This window comes from Triticum aestivum, chromosome 5B, assembly GCF_018294505.1.
Source record: "Triticum aestivum cultivar Chinese Spring chromosome 5B, IWGSC CS RefSeq v2.1, whole genome shotgun sequence".
Classification (NCBI taxonomy): domain Eukaryota; kingdom Viridiplantae; phylum Streptophyta; class Magnoliopsida; order Poales; family Poaceae; genus Triticum; species Triticum aestivum.
Window position 1 is genome coordinate 678,534,820 of NC_057807.1, and position 16,225 is coordinate 678,551,044.

At 50.3% G+C, this 16,225-nt stretch overlaps 1 protein-coding gene across 1 annotated transcript; it reads right to left on the reverse strand.

The window, feature by feature from the left end:
* Window positions 1-574: 574 nt before the first annotated feature.
* LOC123114141 (protein FAR1-RELATED SEQUENCE 5) lies at window positions 575-2,182 on the reverse strand. The gene is made up of 4 exons (XM_044535516.1): window positions 1,940-2,182; window positions 1,383-1,840; window positions 988-1,275; window positions 575-913 (listed from the first exon to the last, which is right to left on the reverse strand). Exons 1-4 carry the CDS (start codon window positions 2,031-2,033, stop codon window positions 674-676), a joined length of 1,080 nt encoding a protein of 359 aa, XP_044391451.1. The 5' UTR covers window positions 2,034-2,182; the 3' UTR covers window positions 575-673.
* Between the last annotated feature and the right edge of the window lie 14,043 nt (window positions 2,183-16,225).

Consider the following 16,225-nt stretch of genomic DNA (forward strand, 5'->3'; position numbering starts at 1 on the left):
ACCAGGTACACTCGAGTATGCGCATGCAGCAAAAAAGTGGGTCGCCCATATGGACAGTTGTTCGTTCTCGCACGTGAGCCACTCCATTAATCCCCCGACACACGCGATGGTTCAGTGTGTACAGATGATGCTTCGTTAACAGCAGATTAGGGCGAGATGGACCAGATTCAATCAAAGAGCACCAGCTGTCCATCGTCCAGCTTCAGTCAAGTACCAACACTTTTTTTTGGCCAACGACTCTAATAACCCTTCTTAAATCACAATCAGAATCATGTTTTGGCCATGGGCCCCAACATGATTTTGTGCCTCGGTAATTAAACATGTTTGTGTTTTTACCAGCACACCGTGTAATTTGTTAGGGCCGTGGAGGTCAAGATTCGCGATGGGCCGGATGGATCAGCTGCCATCACACTGTTTTCGTCACGTCTCGACGTGCAAAAAGTTACCTGATGGCCCACCACACATCAATTCTTATCAGGGGGTCTAGTCATCTCACGCAATTACTGCATCCGCCGCCCAGTTCATCTTCTCCAACCATCCTCCCCCCACCCACCCACGCACGACGCACCAGAGAGGCAGGAAGAACGAGCCAGCGAGCTAGGAGGTAGAACTCCATGGCCGAGCACAGGAGCTGACATCCATGGCCGAACCGAAGGTATGAACAACATCAGTCTCACGCCATTAGTAGTGAAAGTTCTTCTCCATCAATCTGAATAGTGTTCACGCAAATAGGTAATGGCTTTTGTCGGGATTGATACCCTTTTCGCCGCAAATGGTAAGTGTCAAAGCCATGTGGCCCTTTGTCCTTCTGGTGCCGAACGAGATGATCAGGCAGGATATCACGGGCATCCCTAGTCCATCGCTTCAATATGTGCTTTTCTGGTATCTTGCTCAACTTGAGCTCGATCATAACCTGCCGTCACAGACACGCGTTTAGTAAGCGGCAAAACCATTTGCACAGCAAACATGCCAAGATATGGTATTTACCTTGAGTGCATGGCAGCACACCATTCCGGAGTGCTCGAAAATACAACACTCACAGTTGAAAAATGCCTGATCATCATCAACCTCAACCTTAAACTGGACCTTGCTCCATTTCTCACGAGAGAGAGCATCCACATGAGTAAGAATGTATAACTTTTTTGGTACAGCAACATCCAGTTCATAAGCCCCTGCCTTGTACAGAGCATCGCCAAATTGCTCAAACATTGCCCTGGTGTAAATCCTGCTAGCATGCCTCTCAATTGGGAGATTTACTTTCAACAGAACACCACTCTGGAGAAATTTAAAACACACACAACTAAGTCAGTACTGCGCACAAGGTTCTGCAAAATGTTATACGGACTGGAAAAAACAATCTAGTCTTGAAGGCCGGAACATACCAGAGCAGTCCGTTTCTCCTGGAAACTCTCCTCCGAGTCCCTATCGAACTGAAGCTTCTCGTATTGTTTAATGAACAAATGGATTGGGCACCCTGGCGGGACATAACTCTTAAGCATGTGATTGGCACTTTCACTACGTTGAGTACTGGTCATTTTCGCGCAAAAAACACCTCTGAAATACGGCTTTGCCCATTTATGCCGCACCTCATATATTTGAGTCAGATACGGATGCTTCCTAAGTGAATATTTATCAAGCATTGCAGACCATCCATCTTCAAACTCTTGTTCTGTGACCATGTGATGCACCAGCTTGTGGAATTCACTCTTGAAATCAGACTTCTTGCTCCACAAAGGCGCCATAGATTCCTTCGCTTTCTTCAGCACATGCCATTTACACCACCTGTGGGTTGTGTTGGGCATTTCGGCTTCTATTGCCAACTCCATCGATCGCGCCTGGTCTGCAAATAAATGGATAATGTCATCATGTCAGAGTCTTACAGCGTGAACATCAGTCTAACACTGAAAAAATTAAGAACTGTTTTCAACTACAGTCGTACCTGTTAAAATTGTTTGTGGGTGTTTGCCGCCAACCATCCTAATGAATTCACGGAAAACCCACTTGAATGTGTCCTCCTTTTCATCCCTCAACATGACACCTCAAAAAATAATGCTCTGGAAGTGATTGTTGACTCCCACAAACAATCCAAATGGCATATCATAAAGATTTGTCCTGTATGTTGTATCGAATGTCACAACATCTCCGAAACACCTGTACTGTTCTACACTGCGCCTGTTAACCCACATAAGTATTTTTATTCTGCTCTCATCATCAACCTGGATAGTATAGTTGAATTCTGGATCGTTTGCCTTCATCTCTGCAAGTATGTCCATTGTCTTCCGGGCATCTGAATCAGATTGTTCTTTGTTCAGCTTGCAACAAAGCGTCCTCAGCGACTTTTTTGTAAATGGCACATTGTCTACTGATCCAAAAAAACTGCCAACTATGCTAAAAACCTTTCCGAGGCTAACATTGTTTTCTCTCAGCTGCCTAACAAGATCTTTAGCGTAGCGATCAATGAGCCTGTGTGAAGGCCAGTGCATTTTCTCGCCAAGTACTTGACAGCGAGTGGTTGTGAAGCGGCCTGTGCTCTGAAATATACCATCCATTGTCATCCGACCTCAGCAGCCTGATCCTGGCAGCACAGCCGCACCTAGTTGATCTTGTATTCTCCCTCTCCGGTTTACCCTGCAAATGCACATGTAATGAATCGTCAGTACAAAAACATTTTTGTCCATATAGTACTTGAGTTTTTTTTCTTTTGGACATAAATATTAAGAAACGCACCGCGCATCCGCATACAATCTCCTGCATGCACTTGACCCTCTCCACATTCAGCCTGCTTTTCGAATACCTTATGCCAAATCCAACCTCCCACGAATATAAATTATAGAATTGATACGCCTCATCCAGTGAATCAAACGAAGTGCCGACTGCTGGGTTGACTACATTGCCATCTCGCTTACTTATGAACGCCCTCATGGGTAGTTCAAGAGCACTTCTGCGGTTAGGATTTAGTTCTCGCTCAGCAGGGGCTTTCTTGATCCTGACCCTGCCATGGTGCAATTATAAGATTAGTTATTTGCACATAGTAGAAAAATAAAAATCAGCACAGCAAAACAAACGCCCTTTTCTGTCTGACTACAAACATGATGCACATATAAACATTTTCATCAGTCTACAAAAAAACTGTAGAAACTGAGACCGAAACACCCAGATTGATTTTTAGGAACTATACAAATCCACCGTAAATTCCTACATGCCATACACCTGGGCGAGCCTGACATCCAAATTGCACACATGCCAAGCAGATAAACAAAAGAAACTAACTACTAATACCTCCGTGTACATCCGCTGGTAGCCTCCGAGCACACTTGCAAAAGCCGGTCCTCGCCGACAGATCCTGCATTTCCGCCGCCGCTGCAGATGTCTCCGGCACGGCGAATGTCGCCCTCGGCGACGCTGATAGATGCCTGGGACTCTATAGGGCGCGCAAAAGCAGTACCCCCATCTGCCCATTGCTGATCCTGCGTGCAAAAAATGCCATGGGGAAATCTTATGAATCCGCAGCGACTACATCCAATACACAAAGCGGATCTAATCATACGTTAATCTAGAGGGAGATTAAGTGGCAGTTTAATTACCTCTTTTCTGAATCGCCCAGCGGCGGCACGAACAGGTCCATGGAGCCCTATCCAAGTTCTGGATCCGGAGGAAGAAGACGAGCTGGAGAGAGGAGCAGCAGGCGGGGCAGCAGGCGTCGTCCCGTCTCGGTCCGGAGGAAGAAGACAAACTGGGTCGCCCCTGCTTTTGATTAGTTGTCCCACAGCCCGGGTCACGTGACCTTTGCAAATGCACCAAACGAAATGCACCAGTACCACGTCGCACTGTTCCTTGGTCCAGCCTCAAAACGACGAAACAAATGCTCCAAATCGATACGCCTAAGGGCATCTCCAGCCGCGCCCCCAACAGGCCCTCCTCAGGCGATTTTGCCGTGCCGGCAACAAAAAAAGGCCCCAGTCGCACCCCTAGAAGCCCGTTTTTCGCCGGCTCGGGTCAAAACTGGTGTCGGCGGACCCAGGCCGAACCCGGCGCCCTAGGGGCGCTTGGGGAGCCGGCGCAAGCGAAAAAGGCGCGTGGGCCCGCCCTGGAAGCGACTCGAGGGTCTTTTCCCGCCGTTTCTTGACGTTTTTCCCTCGCATCTCTCCCGCTCGCTCGCCTTCCTCCCGCCATTCTATCCCTTTCTCCCGCTCGCTCGCCTTCCTCCCGCCAAACCCCCTCCCGCTCGCCGCGAAGAAGCACGCCATGCCGCCGAAGAAGTACGCCATGTCGCGCGCGGCGGCAACCACGACTGGCGCCGTGGCCAAGCCGAAGCCGAGGAAGCCGAGGGCGCCGCCATCGAAGCCACCAGGCCTGTCGAACGCCGAGTGGAGGGTGGAAGTTCAGCGGTGCGAAGCGGTCACCGCCGACAGGCGGAACAGGGCCATAGCCAAGAAGGCCCGCGACAACGCGGCGCGCGCGACGGCGTCTTCCTCATCGGTCGACAGGTGGGGATGAATCCACCCGTCGTCAGCCACGCCCAGTACGCGCCCTGGGGACAGCAAGGCGCCGGATCTCCATGGGGTTCATCGTCTCCTGGCTGCTATGCCGACGGCGACGCGCACGGCGGGTTCAACCCAAACGTGACCTTCCCTCATGGTCACCCCGCTACGCGCACGCCCTCGCCCGCCTTCGTTGGCGTGCAGTACCCTCCATACAACTACTCGCCGCCCGCCTCCTACGCGTCCACACCGACGCCCCATCTCTACCGCGGACCACTACCCTTCTCGCACCTCGGCGACACCGACGACACGGGAGCCGACATGGACGACATCATCGCGACAGGATCGACCGCGGCCGCCGAGTCTCCCGGGTTCGCCACCCAGGACGAGGTAGTGGACCTCAACGGCGACATGGAGGCCGAGCTCGGCTACGTCTACGGCGACGACGCGTAGGAACCCGAGGAGGAGGAGGACGAGGAGGAGGAGGAGGAGGAGGAACCGGCCCCTGTTCCGACGAAGGGGCGCCAGAAGAAGAAGAAGCGGGCGGCTAGGTCAGGCGAACCGCGCATCAAGTGGACGTCCAATGAGGAGGACTGCCTCGCCGAAGCATGGAAAGTCGTCTGCCTCGACCCGACCACCGGCGCGAACCAGAGCTTGGACACGTACTGGGACCGCATCAAGGCCGAGTTCGACGAGTGGAAGCTCGTCGACCCCTACTTCAAAGGCGTGTACATGCAGCGCGGCTCCAAGGCGATGGCGAACCATTGGGGGCGTATCCAGTTGGCGTGCAACAAATGGCATGGAATCGTCGAGGAGGTCGCGGCTCGCCCTGAGAGCGGCGCCAGCATTGAGGATCAGGTACGCACGCCGTTCGCCCGCATATCTTCGTCCCCTACGCCCGCCGCCTGCCAACTGTTTGTCTCTCCGCGCAGCTGCTGCGTATGTTCGCCATGTATTGGGGCGACAACCAAGACGCCGACTTCAAGCACCTCCACGTCTACAAGCGCATTGACAAGTGCGAGAAGTGGGCGGAAGTCCGGCGTGCCCTCGACAAGGCCAAGGAGACATACAAGCCAGACGCAACGACTCCGGGCGCGTCAGAGGGCGGCCGGACGGCCACAAGTTGGCAAAGAAGGGGAAAAGTGCCGACGCGGCAACCGCGCGAGTGCAGGAGTCCATCGAGCATTGCCTCGCCGACGCCCAGGCCCGGGCCGTCCTACGCGAAGAGAAGACCGAGGCGCGGTGGTCGTCGCTTATGAAGAACAATGCCATCAAGCTCGACCTGCTCCGGACGAACGTCGCCGCGAAGAAGAGGAACACCGACATGGCTTTTCTGATGAGCGGGGCGGACATGCTCAGAGCAACGACGAGAAGCTCAAGGCGTGGTACCTGGTGCAGCGCGGCCTCATCCTGAACGAGCTGCCGACGGCAACGCCGACGACGCCGATGACGCCCACGACCACACGGACGCCAAGCCCGGACGGCGCCTCTACATCGCCGCCCAGCAGTGCCGAAGCCGCGCCGACGCAGCCCTGCGACGAAGCAGGTCCGACACCGACGAGCCCGCGCACGCCGACTCCGCCACGCCTGGAGCCGACCAAGCCGAGTGATTCGTTGCGCACGGCGCCCCTCTGTTTTTTGTAACGCCAGACTACATCCGATCGCCGAATTTGTGGCGTCTTTTGAGAGCGGGAACGACCAAGTTTGAATTTCCCGCATCCTGGGGCCGGCGCGTGGGGGTGTGACTGGGAGGTAGGTCGCCCCCAGGGACCGAACTACCACCGGCACACCCCCAGGCCGCTCTATTTAGGCGCCCTGGGGGGCCGAACGGCTGGAGATGCCCTAAGGCCCCAGCACCTATTACTAGCCATAGAGCATGGGGGACAGCGACTTGACGTTTGCTCATCTCCTGGAATCCACCTGCGGCCAAGATTAAGTCCACACAAGCCCGCGTCCCCAAAAAAATTGTAACGGTGTACTTGTTCGGAAAAAATTCCAATGGATACCTTGCTGCCCGGTTTACCTGACCTTTCTGCATGTTTATTAACGACAATGGTTGATGGAAATGAAGACGGTAAAATCAACTAGTTTTGCCTGGCTGGCTTGCACTTGTTTGCCCATATTCAAGCTCCATAGTTATCCCAAAATTCCAATGGATACGAGGGATGCACAGATGCTCTCTTTGTGAACTGAATTAATTGAAATTGTAAGATTTCCTTTTGTGTGCAGTGAGATCATTGAGCAGTATTCAGTAGTCATACTTCCATTACTCTTTTTTTTTGTGAGAGTCCGTTACTCTTTTTCTTATTGAACTACTTAGAGTAACTCTAGCAGACCCCGCATCCTGCCCCGACCCGTAAATAACCGCCAAAATGCGTGTCGGGGCCGAAAAAGCAGCCCGATCAGACCCAGCATCCCGCCCCGGCCCGCAAAAAAATTTAGGGGGCGCGGAAAAATCCCGACCCCAACCCGGGAAAACGCGGGTTTCCCCCACCCCCGCGGCTGCGGTGCCCTGCAGATAAGCGGAAGCGGTTGGTGGGGCGGGGACATTTCATCCCGCGCTTTCTCCCACCAACCACCCCTCCTCCCCCCCTCGCGCCGCCGCCGGCCGCCGCCCAAGATTCCGGTGCAGCAGCCGGTAGGAGCACGCCGGAAGGCCTCCACGCGCACGAGGCCTCTCTTCCCTTCCCCCCTACGTCGGCGGGCCGCCGAATTTACAGATTTGCGGCGCTGCATCGCGGGCCGCCGGATTTGACTTTTTCTGGCCGCCGGTTGCTGCCACAGGCGATGGAGTGGTCGGGGAGCCTCTCCCGCAGCCCAGGCAAGGGCGCATTACCGCATGCAGGCGCGGGTTCGTCCGCCCGCCGCCGCCAAAGGTTTGCAGGCATGGACTCGTCCGGTCGTCCACCGGGCTCGGTGCTCGCGCTGCGTCTTTGTGACTGCCGATGCCGCTCATACAGTGCGACGACTGCCCGTGCCAAGTGCTGCGGCTCACTTCGGGCACGCCGAAGCACCCCGGATGGGTGTTCTACAAATGCGAAAACAACGGGGTACGTGCACTTGGGTAGCTCGTTCCATAGCTCATTCTTTAGTTGAAGTATGGTAGCTCACTTCGAGATTGCTCAATCTTTTGTGTAGGACGATGGATGCTCATTTTGGTTTTGGGAAGGCCAATACATTGATTTGTTGATAGAAAGAAACTTAATAGATGTTAGTGCACTCCTTAGTACAATCGAAGGCAATGATGCGGCTGCATGTGCAACTAGAGGGGAAGCAACGTCTACTTCTTTGAAACCAAAGATGAAGAATGAGGAAACCATCAAGAATGAACAAAGCAAGATCAAGAATCCACAGATCAACAATGAGTGCATGGAGAAGATATTGCTTCAACTAGTGGGAGCAGTTATGGAAGTTGGAAATCTTCTGAAATGCATACTTGTGGTTTTTGTTTTCTTTGATTTTGCTATTCTAGCCAAGATTTGGTGATATATTTTGTATCTAATGTTGCTGCAAAAGCAAATAAAAGCATTATGCTAGATCAACCTAAGTTTTACGGGTTGGGACGAGCTGCACCAGAGCAGAACCCGCAGAAGCCGACCCGTAAAAAAGTATATTCCGCGAATATGCTTTTTTATGGGTCCATTATGGGGTCTGTATCTGTGCCAGCCCGCGCCGGCCCACAAAAGTGGTTTTACACGAACTGCAAACGAGTTATGCGGGTCGGCGGGATGCGGGGTCTGCTAGAGTTGCTCTTATGAGTACATGACACATTACTCTATTGATTTAAAAATTATTGGTACTTTCTTGCTGGTTTATCTTGCTCATCGATGCCAATGTGTACAAGTAAATAAAGCATCAGTACATCTAGATTTGGTCCCGCACTCAATTTATGCAACAATGCCCACACTTCTCCTTTTCGGCTACTTCAGTCTTAGACCTGGGTTTGGCCATAACCATCTATTTAGACAATTGCAGATGGTGTTCTCATAAGTAGCTGGGGAAGTATACCATACTAACTTGAGTTCTTCTCCTCTGCTTGTCAGTCAGTACCTGCATTTCTGCATCACCTGTAGTTGTGACATGTTTTTCTTTGTGAGAGCACAAACATACTAATGGCTCCATCGGAAATTCAATCCGGTTCCCAAAAGCACGTGCTCCCGGGCCCAAAAATAATTTTTGAAATGACAAAAAAAATCAAGACAAATATTTTATGTGATCTTAGTCACATTCAAATGCTACCTGCAAATTTTGAGGTAAAAAGGTTAAGTATTTTGGGCAGTAAAACAAAAATTGAACACCAAATGTCATCCCAAAATGTCACCCATTTCTTTTACCTACTCGCAATGAAAATTATCAAGTATGCTTGCGACACTAACACGAATATCTACAGAAAAAAATCAGTTTTTTCTTAAAAACATTTACTATATTTTTCATGTTACTGCTCATCCGGGAGCACGTGCTCCTGGGAGCCAAAATGCCCATCCCTTTGAGAGGGTTTTCTACCGTGCCCGTGCATGCATGCACCATTTTTATTATTGTCGTGTGGGAGCACTGTTGGGGAACGTTGCATAAAATATAAAAATTCCTACGTTCACCAAGATCAATCTATGAGTTCATCTAGCAACGAGAGAGAGGAGTGCATCTACATACCCTTGTAGATCGCGAGCGGAAGCGTTCAAGAGAACGGGGTTGAGGGAGTCGTACTCGTCGTGATCCAAATCAGCGGAGATCCTAGCGCCGAACGGATGGCACCTCCACGTTCAACACACGTATGGTCAGCATGATGTGTCCTCCTTCTTGATCCAGCAAGGGGGGAGGAGAGGTTGATGAAGATCCAGCAGCACGACGGCGTGATGGTGGATGCAGCAGGGATCCGGCAGGGCTTCGCCAAGCGACTACGGGAGGGAGAGGTGTAGCAAGGGGGGAAGGGAGGCGCCAGGTGTCAGGGTCCGGCTGCCCTCCCACCCACCCTCTTTATATAGGGACCCCAGGGGGCGCCGGCCCTAGGAGATGGGATCTCCTAGGGGGGCGGCGGCCAAGGGGGGGAAACTTGCCCCCCAAGGCAAGTGGAGGCGCCCCCTCCCCTAGGGTTCCCAACCCTAGGCGCAGAGGGGGGCCCAGGGGGGGCGCACCAGCCCACCAGGGGCTGGTTCCCCTCCCACTTCAGCCCATGGGGCCCTCCGGGATAGGTGGCCCCACCCGGTGGACCCCCGGGACCCTTCCGATGGTTCCGGTACAATATCGGTGAACCCCGAAACTTTCCCGATGGCCGAAACTCGACTTCCCATATATAATTATGGGATAATTGTATTCATGCCACTAGTTGTGTCCCACTCGGCTGATTTGTCCCTAGTTTGTAAAAATTCTCGGTTTTGCCTAAGTCCGTTTACTTCTCTTATGTTTTTGCCCTTCTGTCATGTTTTCGTCCAGTTACTGCCGTTTGACCATGTGTTGACCGTCTTTGGACTTTTCTCTAGACCATTTTGCCCCTGCTTTCTCACTCTCTCACAAACACTTTCAGGTGGGACCCATCACAAAGAAAACTATCTCCCTCTATACTCACGGTCACGTGGGACCCATGCGGGACCAAATATCTCCAATTAACATTGTCATGTGTCAAATAACTAACAGATCATATAAACTGATTAAAACAACAGTAATTAACCATTAGTCCATATAATTACACGGGGCCAAGTGTTCAATTTTTTTACATCAGGTCAACGATTAAGCCGCACTCTGTACGTGGAGGATGAGCTCGCCGAAGCCAACAGAATCGGAGCCGGAGCTCACGAAAAACAGAGTTGTAGGACGAGAGAAGGAGGATGAACTCGCCGGCGCAATTGGTGTCGATTCCAGACCACGACCATCACGGCCTAGTCCACACGACGGGCGCTGGCCACCATCGCTGCGGCGCTCATCCCTCTTCTTCCTCCCCCGCTCATCCCTGACCTCCATCCTGGCCATGGAGCCCTACACCCCACACCCCGGCCGCCAGTCCCTCCCCGACCTCCATCCGGCCGGATCCAGTCCAGCCGACGCCTCCCGCAACTGGATCTGCCGTCTCTATCGCGCCCCTATGCCCCACGCCAATCCTGGCCTCCCCTGCATCGCCTTGTCTCCCCCGCAGCCATGTCGTCCCTGGATCCGCCTTGTCTTGGTGGCTCTGGCAGATTTGGCTGCGGGAGGCACGGGCACTCCGGCCACCTACCTCTGCCACCAAGCTGGACGCGACCTTGGCGGCCTCGCGCGGCGCAGGGCTCCGGCGTGGCTGCGGGGTAGGGAGCTGAGGTGCGGGTGCTCCAGCGACGGGAATGGAGGAACTGCGGGGATGTGGATGTGGAGCCACTGGCGAGATTTGTGGCTCCACCACCGACCGGAACCCCGACGGCCTCCCCTGGATCTCCTAGCACGCACGCGGTGGGCGGCGCTGTTGGCCACCGGCGCTGGGGGGATTTGAGAGAGAGGGGGTGCGGGGGACTGGGGGTTGACCGGCGGGAGAGAAGAAAATGAGGTTGGGATGGCTTTCTCTGTGATGGGTCCCACCTGGAAGTGTCGGGTGAGAGAGTGAGAGAGCAGGGGCAAAATGGTCCAGAGAAAAGTCCAAAGACAGTCAACACAAGGTCAAACGGCACTAACTGGATGGAAACGTGACGGAAGGGCAAAAACATAAAAGGAGCAAACGGACTTGAGCAAAACCGAGAATTTTCAAAAACTAAGGGCAAATCAGCCGAGTGGGACACAACTAGTGGCATGAATACAATTATCCCTATAATTATTTACCTCCGGACCATTCTGGAACTCCTCGTGATGTCCGGGATCTCATCCGGGACTCCGAACAACTTTCGGTTTGCTGCATACTCATATCTCTACAACCCTAGCGTCACCGAACCTTAAGTGTGTAGACCCTACGGGTTCGGGAGACACGTAGACATGACCGAGACCGCTCTCCGGTCAATAACCAACACTGGGATCTGGACACCCATGTTGGCTCCCACATGCTCCTCGATGATCTCATCGGATGAACCACGATGTCGAGGTTTCAAGCAACCCTGTATACAATTCCCTTTGTCAATCGGTATTTTACTTGCCCGAGATTCGATCGTCGGTATCCCAATACCTTGTTCAATCTCGTTACCGGCAAGTCACTTTACTCGTACCATAATGCATGATCCCGTGACCAAACACTTGGTCACTTTGAGCTCATTATGATGATGCATTACCGAGTGGGCCCAATGATACCTCTCTGTCATACGGAGTGACAAATCCCAGTCTCGATCTGTGTCAACCCAACAGACACTTTTGGAGATACCCATAGTATAGCTTTATAGTCGCCCAGTTACGTTGTGACGTTTGGTACACCCAAAGCACTCCTACGGTATCCAGGAGTTACACGATCTCATGGTCTAAGGAAAAGATACTTGACATTGGAAAAGCTCTAGCAAAACAAACTACACGATCTTGTGTTATGCTTACGATTGGGTCTTGTCCATCACATCATTCTCCTAATGATGTGATCCCGTTATCAAAGACATCCAATGTCCATAGTCAGGAAACCATGACTATCTGTTGATCAACGAGCTAGTCAACTAGAGGCTCACTAGGGACATGTTGTGGTCTATGTATTCACACGTGTATTACGATTTCTGGATAATACAATTAAAGCATGAATAAAAGTCAATTATCATGAACAAGGAAATATAATAATAATCCTTTTATTATTGCCTCTAGGGCATATTTCCAACAGTCTCCCACTTGCACTAGAGTCAATAATGTAGTTACATTTTGATGAATCAAACACCCATAGAGTTCTGGTGTTGATCATGTTTTGCTCGCGGAAGAGGTTTAGTCAACGGATCTGCGACATTCAGATCCGTATGTACTTTGCAAATATCTATGTCTCCATCTTGAACATTTTCACGGATGGAGTTGAAACGACGCTTGATATGCCTGGTCTTCTTGTGAAACCTGGGCTCCTTGGCAAGGGCAATAGCTCCAGTGTTGTCACAGAAGAGAGTGATCGGCCCCGACACATTGGGTATGACTCCTAGGTCGGTGATGAACTCCTTCATCCATATTGCTTCATGCGCTGCCTCCGAGGCTGCCATGTATTCCGCTTCACATGTAGATTCCGCCATGACGCTCTTCTTGCAACTACACTAGCTTACTGCTCCACGATTCAACATATACATGTATCCGGTTTGTGACTTAGAGTCATCCAGATCTGTGTCGAAGCTAGCGTCGACGTAACGCTTTACGACGAGCTCTTCGTCACCTCCATAAACGAAAAACATGTCCTTTGTCCTTTTCAGGTACTTAAGGATATGCTTGACCGCTGTCCAGTGTTCCTTGCCGGGATTACTTTGGTACCTTCCTACCAAACTTACGGCAAGTTTTACATCAGGTCTGGTACACAGCATGGCATACATAATAGATCCTATGGCTGAGGCATAGGGGATGACACTCATCTCTTCTTTATCTTCTGCCATGGTCGGGCATTGAGCCGAGCTTAATCTCACACCTTGCAATACAGGCAAGAACCCTTTCTTGGACTGATCCATATTGAACTTCTTCAATATCTTATCAAGGTATGTGCTTTGTGAAAGACCTATGAGGCGTCTCGATCTATCCCTATAGATCTTGATGCCTAATATGTAAGCAGCTTCTCCAAGGTCCATTGAAAAACACTTATTCAAGTAGGCCTTAATGCTGTCCAAAAGTTCTATATAATTTCCCATCAAAAGTATGTCATCTACATATAATATGAGAAATGCTACAGAGCTCCCACTCACTTTCTTGTAAACACAGGCTTCTCCATAAGTCTGCATAAACCCAAACGCTTTGATCATCTCATCAAAGCGAATGTTCCAACTCCGAGATGCGTGCACCAACCCATAAATGGATCGCTGGAGCTTGCATACCTTGTTAGCATTCTTAGGATCGACAAAACCTTCCGGCTGAATCATATACAGTTCTTCCTTAAGATAGCCGTTAAGGAATGCCGTTTTGACGTTCATCTGCCATATCTCATAATCATAGTATGCGGAAATTGCTAACATGATTCGGATGGACTTCAGCTTCGCTACGAGAGAGAAAGTCTCATCGTAGTCAACCCCTTGAACTTGCCGATAACCCTTAGCGACAAGTCGAGCTTTATAGATGGTAACATTACCATCCGCGTCCGTCTTCTTCTTAAAGATCCATTTGTTTTCTATCGCTCGCCGATCATCGGGCAAGTCTGGCAAAGTCCATACTTTGTTTTCATACATGGATTCTATCTCGGATCGCATGGCTTCAAGCCATTTTTTGGAATCTGGGCCCGCCATCGCTTCTTCATAGTTCGAAGGTTCACCGTTGTCTAATAACATGATTTCTAGGACAGGGTTGCCATACCACTCTGGTGTGGAACGTGTCCTTGTGGACCTACGAAGTTCAGTAGCAACTTGATCCGAAGTACCTTGATCATCATCATTAATTTCCTCTCCAGTCGGTGTAGGCACCACAGGAACATTTTCCTAAGCTGCACTACTTTCCGGTTCAAGAGGTAGTACTTCGTCGGGTTCTACTTTCCTCCCACTTACTCCTTTCGAGAGAAACTCTTTTTCCAGAAAGGATCCGTTCTTGGCAATAAAGATCTTGCCTTCGGATCTAAGGTAGAAGCTATACCCAATCGTTTCCTTAGGGTATCCTATGAAGACGCATTTTTTCGATTTGGGTTCGAGCTTTTCAGGTTGAAGTTTCTTGACATAAGCATCGCATCCCCAAACTTTTAGAAACGACAGCTTAGGTTTCTTTCCAAACCATAATTCATACGGTGTAGTCTCAACGGATTTAGACGGAGCCCAATTTAAAGTGAATGTAGCTGTCTCTAGAGCGTATCCCCAGAATGATAGCGGTAAATCGGTAAGAGACATCATAGATCGCACCATATCCAATAGAGTGCGATTACGACGTTCGGACACACCATTACGCTGAGGTGTTCCAGGCGGCGTGAGTTGTGAAACGATTCCACATTTTCTTAAGTGCGTACCAAATTCGTGACTTAAATATTCTCCTCCACGATCTGATCGTAAGAATTTTATCTTTCGGTCACGTTGATTATCTACTTCATTCTAAAATTCCTTGAACTTTTCAAAGGTCTCAGACTTGTGTTTCATCAAGTAGACATACCCATATCTACTTAAGTCATCGGTGAGAGTGAGAACATAACGATATCCTCCGCGAGCCTCAATGCTCATTGGACCACACACATCAGTATGTATGATTTCCAATAAGTTGGTTGCTCGCTCCATTGTTCCGGAGAACGGAGTCTTGGTCATTTTGCCCATGAGGCATGGTTCGCATGTGTCAAATGATTCATAATCGAGAGACTCTAAAAGTCCATCAGCATGGAGTTTCTTCATGCGCTTGACACCAATGTGACCAAGGTGGCAGTGCCACAAGTATGTGGTACTATCGTTATCAACTTTACATCTTTTGGTATTCACACTATGAATATGTGTAACATTACGTTCGAGATTCATTAAGAATAAACCATTGACCATCGGGGCATGACCATAAAACATATCTCTCATATAAATAGAACAACCATTATTCTCGGATTTAAATGAGTAGCCATCTCGTATTAAACGAGATCCAGATACAATGTTCATGCTCAAACTTGGCACTAAATAACAATTATTAAGGTTTAAAACTAATCCCGTGGGTAAATGTAGAGATAGCATGCCGACGGCGATCACATCAACCTTGGAACCATTCCCGACGCGCATCATCACCTCGTCCTTCGCCAGTCTCCGCTTATTCTGCAGCTCCTGCTGTGAGTTACAAATATGAGCAATGGCACCGGTATCAAATACCCAGGAGTTACTACGAGTACTGTAAGGTACACATCAATTACATGTATATCACATATACCTTTAGTGTTGCCGGCCTTCTTGTCCGCTAAGTATTTGGGGCAGTTCCGCTTCCAGTGATCCTTCCCTTTGCAATAAAAGCACTCAGTCTCAGGCTTGGGTCCATTCTTTGACTTCTTCCCGGCAACTGGCTTACCGGGCGCGGCAACATCCTTGCCGTCCTTCTTGAAGTTCTTCTTACCCTTGCCTTTCTTGAACTTGGTGGTTTTATTGACCATCAACACTTGATGTTCTTTCTTGATTTCTACCTCTGCCGACTTCAGCATTGAAAATACTGCAGGAATAGTTTTCACCATCCCCTGCATATTGTAGTTCATCACAAAGCTCTTCTAGCTCGGTGGGAGCGACTGAAGGATTCTGTCAATGACCGCCTCGTCCGGGAGGTTAATGTCCAGCTGGGACAGGCGGTTGTGCAACCCAGACATTTTTAGTATGTGCTCACTGACAGAACTATTTTCCTCCATCTTACAACTATAGAACTTGTCGAAGACTTCATATATCTCGACCCGGGCATGAGCTTGAAAAACCATTTTCAGCTCCTCGAACATCTCATATGCTCTGTGTTGCTCAAAACGCTTTTGGAGCCTCGGTTCTAAGCTGTAAAGCATGCTGCACTGAACGAGGGAGTAATCATCAGCACGTGACTGCCAAGCGTTCATAACGTCTTGGTTCTCTGGGATGGGTGCTTCACCTAGCGGTCCTTCTAGGACATATGCTTTCTTGGCAGCTATGAGGATGATCCTCAGGTTCCGGACCCAGTCCGTATAGTTGCTGCCATCATCTTTCAGCTTGGTTTTCTCTAGGAACGCGTTGAAGTTCATGTTGACATGAGTG

Bases quoted from the DNA above. Each gene is read 5' to 3' on its own strand.
- LOC123114141 (XM_044535516.1), bottom strand. From the start codon at position 2,033: ATGTTGAGGGATGAAAAGGAGGACACATTCAAGTGGGTTTTCCGTGAA. The intron at 1,276-1,382 runs GTATGTTCCGGC...AAATTTCTCCAG, and splicing joins AGGAGAAACGGACTGCTCTG to AGTGGTGTTCTGTTGAAAGT. The intron at 914-987 runs GTAAATACCATA...CTGTGACGGCAG, and splicing joins TGTGCTGCCATGCACTCAAG to GTTATGATCGAGCTCAAGTT.